Source organism: Rutidosis leptorrhynchoides, chromosome 4 (genome assembly GCF_046630445.1).
Source record: "Rutidosis leptorrhynchoides isolate AG116_Rl617_1_P2 chromosome 4, CSIRO_AGI_Rlap_v1, whole genome shotgun sequence".
Classification (NCBI taxonomy): Eukaryota; Viridiplantae; Streptophyta; class Magnoliopsida; order Asterales; family Asteraceae; genus Rutidosis; species Rutidosis leptorrhynchoides.
The window spans coordinates 22463264-22469823 of NC_092336.1; the positions used below are offsets into that span (position 1 = coordinate 22463264).

Sequence of the window (6560 nt, forward strand, 5' to 3'; positions counted from 1 at the left end):
GCGAACAAGTTTAGAATTAACTAAACTATGTTCTAGTGATTACAAGTTTAAACCTTCGAATAAGATAGCTTTATATGTATGAATCGAATGATGTTATGAACATCATTACTACCTCAAGTTTTTTGGATAAAGCTACTGAAAATGAGAAAAATAGATCTAGCTTCAAAGGATCCTTGGATGGCTTTGTTCTTGAAGCAGAATCATGACACGAAAACAATTTCAAGTAAGATTTCCACTCGAAATAAGATTGTTATAGTTATAGAAATTGAATTAAAGTTTGAATATGATTATTACCTTGTATTAGAAAGATAACCTACTGTAAGTAACAAAGGTTTATTGATCTTGGATGATTACTTGGAATGGATTTAGAAAACTTGAAAGTAAACTTGCAATCTTGGAAGTATTCTTGATTTTATGAAACTAGAACTTTTGGAATTTATGAAGAACACTTAGAACTTGAAGATAGAACTTGAGAGAGATCAATTAGATGAAGAAAATTGAAGAATGAAAGTGTTTGTAGGTGTTTTTGGTCGTTGGTGTATGGATTAGATATAAAGGATATGTAATTTTGTTTTCATGTAAATAAGTCATGAATGATTACTCATATTTTTGTAATTTTATGAGATATTTCATGCTAGTTGCCAAATGATGGTTCCCACATGTGTTAGGTAACTCACATGGGCTGCTAAGAGCTGATCATTGGAGTGTATATACTAATAGTACATACATCTAAAAGCTGTGTATTGTACGAGTACGAATACGGGTGCATACGAGTAGAATTGTTGATGAAACTGAACGAGGATGTAATTGTAAGCATTTTTGTTAAGTAGAAGTATTTTGATAAGTGTCTTGAAGTCTTTCAAAAGTGTATGAATACATATTAAAACACTACATGTATATACATTTTAACTGAGTCGTTAAGTCATCGTTAGTCGTTACATGTAAGTGTTGTTTTGAAACCTTTAGGTTAACGATCTTGTTAAATGTTGTTAACCCAATGTTTATAATATAAAATGAGATTTTAAATTATTATATTATCATGATAATATGATGTATGAATATCTCTTAATATGATATATATACATTAAATGTCGTTACAACGATAATCGTTACATATATGTCTCGTTTCAAAATCATTAAGTTAGTATTCTTGCTTTTACATATGTAGTTCATTGTTAATATACTTAATGATATGTTTACTTATCATAATATCATGTTAACTATATATATATCCATATATATGTCATCATATAGTTTTTACAAGTTTTAACGTTCGTAAATCACCGGTCAACTTGGGTGGTCAATTGTCTATATGAAACCTATTTCAATTAATCAAGTCTTAACAAGTTTGATTGCTTAACATGTTGAAAACACTTAATCATGTAAATAACAATTTCATTTAATATATATAAACATGGAAAAGTTCGGGTCACTACAATCATCAGATCCCAATGGCTAGGGAGGATGCAGATAAAACCGCTTTCCATACTGGCAAAGGCATATTTTCTTATATAATGATGCCTTTTGGTTTAATCAATGCGGGTGCAAAGTATCAACGGCTAATTGACACTGCGTTTGAAACCCAAATTGGGCGTAACCTCGAGGCTTATGTGGATGATTTGGTAATTAAAAGCACAACGCAAGAATGTATTTTAGACGATATGAGGGAAACATCTGATACATTGCGAAGAATAATATATGAAGCTTAATCCGTCGAAGTATAGTTTCGGCGAAACAGAAGGAAAATTTTTGGGGTATCTTTTCACTGAGCGGGGTATTCAAGCTAACCCAAAGAAGATAGCGGCCATTGAAAACATGACCGCGCCTAAGACGGTCAAAGAACTGCAAAGTTTGACGGGTAAGTTAGCCGCGTTAACGTGTTTCTTGTCCAAGGCCGCTGAAAGACAATTACCATTTTTTAAAACTTTGAAAGGCTGCTTAAAACTAAAAAGTTTTGTGTGGACAAGTGAAAGTGACACCACGTTTCAGGAAATGAAGAAGTTGTTGAAAACATTGCCTACGTTAACAGCACCAGTTAAAGGCGAAACTCTTTACCTTTATATATCGGTGGCAAATGAAGCTTTTGGTTCAGTTTTAGTTGCGGAAAGGGATAAAATACAAAAGCCTGTATATTTTGTCAGCAAAGCTCTTGCGTGAAGCGAAATAAACTATGCACCCATTGTAAAATTTGTGTACGCACTTATATTAACATCGCGAAGGTTGAGAAGATATTTTCAAGGGCACCAAGTGCATGTACTAACTAGCATGCCAATCAAGCAAGTTTTAACAAAGCCGAAAATATCTGGTAGGCTTGCATTATGGGCAGTGGAGTTAGGCGATTATGAAATCTCTTACCTTCCGCGCAATGCTATAAAGGGACAAGGTTTGGCGGACTATCTTGCAGAAATGTCTGGTGAGTTGGAGGTAATTAATGAGCGAACAGAGTTAAAGCCAGTACAGGGCGAGACATGGGATTTATTTACTGACGGAGCCTCATGTGTAGAAGGTGCCAGTGTGGGTTTAGTGTTAGCAAACCCAAGTGGTGAAGAGCATACATACGCGCTACGTTTCAATTTTGATGTAACAAATAATGAAGCTGAATACGAAGCATTGCTTGCGAGTTTAAATATCGCGCATAAAATGAATGTCACCAAGTTGCGCGCTTTTACAGATTCGCAGTTTGTGGCAAATCAGTTTAGCTGCTCTTTTGACGCACATGACCCCTCAATGCAAAGATACTTAAAGTTATTGCAAGAGCCAGCTGTGCGATTTGAGCATTTTGAACTTGCACAAGTACCAAGGAGTCAAAACAAGAAGGCAGATGCGTTAAGTAAACTGGCTGCTTTAACATTTTCACACTTTCAAAAGCAAGTTTGGGTAGAGGAATTGCCAAGCAAATCCATTGACAATGATTTAATGGTTGCGTCTGTTGAAGAAGAACATCCAAATTGGATGGAACCAATTCTGCAGTATATACGCAATAATGTTTTGTCAAATGATAAACGCGAAGCCCGTTTAGTTCGTGAGCGAGCACCAATGTACATCATTCAAAATGATATTTTATATTGTAAGTCATATTGCGGCCTAATGATGCTGTGTGTTGGCCCAATTGAAGGCGAGATGATAGTGGATGAAGTACACAACGGTTCTTGCGCATTACATTCAGGTTATAAAACTATTGCGGCCAAAATTATGTGGATGGGTTACTTTTGGCTATCTTTGTATCGCGATGTTGCAAAGATTGTTAAGCGTTGCAAGATTTGCCAACGGCATGCGCCGCAGAATAGAATTCCGAAGCATGATATGATCCCTGTCAATTCGCCATGGCCATTTCATAAGTCGGCTATTGACATTGTAGGACCATTTCCTGCAGGTCCTGGCAATGTCAAATTCCTAATTATGGCAATTGACTATTTTACAAAATGGGTTGAGGCTAAGGCGGTTCGCACTCTCACTAGAGTGCAAGTGCGTAATTTTGTTTGGGAATATATTGTCTGCAGATTTAGCATTCCACGCGAATTAGTTAGCGATAACGACGCTCAAATAGCGAAAGATCCTTTTAAAACATGGTGCACTGATTTAAATATAGTTCAAAAGTTTACGTCAGTGGCACATCCACAGGCTAATGGCTTGTGTGAAGTGACAAACCGCGACAATGTGAGCGGTATTAAAAAGCGGTTGTATGAAAAGTGAACTGGTTGGGTGGAGGAGCTACCCAATGTTTTATGGGCGCATTTGCCCTCCTTTCAAGAAGAGTACAAGGGAAACACCCTTTAGTTTAGTATATGGCTTTGAAGCAGTAATACCCGCTGAAATTATTGTGCCAATGCATAGAGTTGCTAACTTTGATGAAGAAGCAAATGGTGAAGCCTTATGCGAAAACTTGAATTTAATAGAAGAGCGAAGATTAATGGCTGCTATCAGGGAGACAAATAATAAATAGCAAATTGCCAAATATTACAACAAAAGAGTGCGCGCATTGTCCTTTGATGTAGGTGAATGGGTTCTGCGAAATAATGATGCAAGTCGAGCAGAAAAACTTGGTAAATTGGGACCTAATTGGGAGGGTCCTTATCAAGTTGTTGCTATTAAGGCGGCATGATCATATAAGCTCGCAGACATAGAAGGCCGAAATCTCCCTAATGCGTGGCATGCTGCTTTGTTAAAGCGATATTATGCGTAAATTTGTAAAAATAAAATGTTAGCCAACACACATATGTGTTCAAAGTGCCAAATGATATATTAAAAACGCAGTTGCTATTTTTCTATGTGTTTTTATTTTAATTTTTGCAAGTCTTGATCGTATTTGTAAGAATATGTGAAATAAACACTTGTAAGAATACCCGAAAAGCTTGTATTGATAAAGTAAATAATACTTCGCGGCATATCTATAGTTTATGGAACATTTTAAAAATGTTTAGTTTTAATATACTGATATGTTTCGCGAAGGTTAAGTCGCGTAGTGTGACATTGCCCACTTACGCAGAAGCTAATTATCGCGAAAGGATGTTAATTTTCAAAGTGTTTGATTTTGCCATACTTAGATGCTTCGCGATGCTAATTAATTGTCTAAGGATGGTTTCGGCGGACTTAGAAGATTCATAACGTATAAATATATATAAATACATATTGTTTCGCAAAAGTACATACTTATTATGTGCACGATAATAATAGTTGAAAATTGCAAAGGGCAAGTCTATGTTATGAATATTATTGACACATCGCTATATAAATAAAATTACTTGCAAAAATATAAACAACGAAAATTTTATTAATAATAACGCAGAGATAGATGCGCACTAAATTTATACAATACAATTTCATTCTTTAGATAAATCAAGCTTGATGATGTCATCTGCAGTGGCATCATCTTGCTCGCTTATCGCCGTTATCTTTGGAATGGGAATTTCTGCTATGCTTTCCCTAGCAACAACAAACACAGACTGAGCATCTGCCACAGAGCATAAGCGGTCCACTATATCAGTTGGTAGCGGCTCTGGCAAAGGGCAATGAGTGGCAATCTGATCCATGAATTCCACCCTTTCGCGCAATTGTAGCGCAGCAGCGTATGTGAAAAATTTAGCGAAAACAGGGTGCGAGTTGAGAATTTTTCTTGACAACTCGAGCAGATGTTGGCGGAGCTTTGTAAATTCAAGCTCTGCAGAAGATTTAGTGGCTAGAGCCTAGAGCGTTGTCTCGCTCTGAATTCAGCTTCGCAACATCCTCCGTCAATGCTTTAACGGTTACTTGAACACTATTCTCCTTAACCGCTGAGGCGGAAAGTTGCTGCTTTAGGTCTTCAGTAGCAGCCTTTGCGGCGGTGACTTCGGCAGAAAGGTCAGCACATCGCTTTTCGCTGTCTGCAACTTTGGCCTTTTCAGGGCCTTTTCCGTTTCAAGAACATTAAAAAACTGCTGTTGGAGGCACATCATATCATAGGCGGAGTTGAATGCCGTGTAGAAGTTTTGCACGAAGCAATTGTGTGCTTCTGGTGCAGGAAGCTTCGCGAATTCATGGCGAAGCTCGTCAGGAATCGCCAGTTTCATCTGATGGCGTTGATCTAACGCCGCAACAGATGAAGGGAAGGTATAACCTGATAATCCATCAACTCTCACCCCATAAGAGTCGGGTGAAGTGCGGAATAGCTCGGTGATTTGGTCAATGGTACCAGGGCTTGGAAAGATTGGGTCACCGGTTGACTCACCTGTGATAAAAACAAATTTGCGAATTAGCGAACAAACATAAAAAGTGCAATTGCTATAGTAAGGGGGTAATGTTTTTCGCTTACCCATCTGTTGCTCACCCTCGGAATCGGACGTAACCAAATTCTCAAAAAGGGTAGTCTCGCGTTGTTTAAGCTTTTTGCTTTGAGATGATGGGGGCGTTTGGTATGGTCGTTTAGCGAATCCTGGCTTGGTGAACGGTGATTTTGAAGTTAAGTCGACAACTGGAATCGTCTATTTCTCTTTACCGGACGATGCTGTCGATTTAGACTCCGGACTTGTGAGTAGCTTCGTAATCAAGGTTTTAGGGTTTACTTTACTATCAACTTCGTCGATCTTCATTGTTGGCAGTAGAGAAGTTGTAAGTGATGTAAGGGTTGCGAAGATTGGCTGAATCTTTGATTAATTGCAGGTGTTTTGGGTAGCGAGTAAGAATTTTGTGATTACTGATACCAATCTATATATAGAGGAGTTTAAAATGTTAATCGATTATGATTAAGTGTCAATCATGTTGATTTAACGGTAATATTTTTCGCCAAACGGGTAGCAACGGTAACTTTGTTTAATCTAATGGTAACAAAGGCATAGCGAAATGTTTCGATACGGTTTGCAACCGTAAAAACCTGCGAATTTTATTTTTAGAGTTTATCATGATACATTCGTTACGCAAAATGTATCTGAAACGACCCGTCCATATTATTATAAACGCAGTACGTTCTCATTGGTCCCATAGCGAGGTATTTGACCTCTATATGATACGTTTTAGAAAATATTGCATTCGTTTCATAAAAAGCACATCATTATTATACATAATGCATGTTTTAAACAAGTGGGCGA

At 37.4% G+C, this 6560-nt stretch overlaps 1 protein-coding gene across 1 annotated transcript; it reads left to right on the plus strand.

Moving 5' to 3' along the window:
- Positions 1 to 2265: 2265 nt before the first annotated feature.
- LOC139840487 (uncharacterized) lies at positions 2266 to 3693 on the plus strand. Its single transcript, XM_071830753.1, has 2 exons — positions 2266 to 3469; positions 3590 to 3693. The coding sequence occupies exons 1-2, from the start codon at positions 2266 to 2268 to the stop codon at positions 3691 to 3693; spliced, it is 1308 nt and encodes a 435-aa protein (XP_071686854.1).
- The last annotated feature ends 2867 nt before the right edge of the window (positions 3694 to 6560 follow it).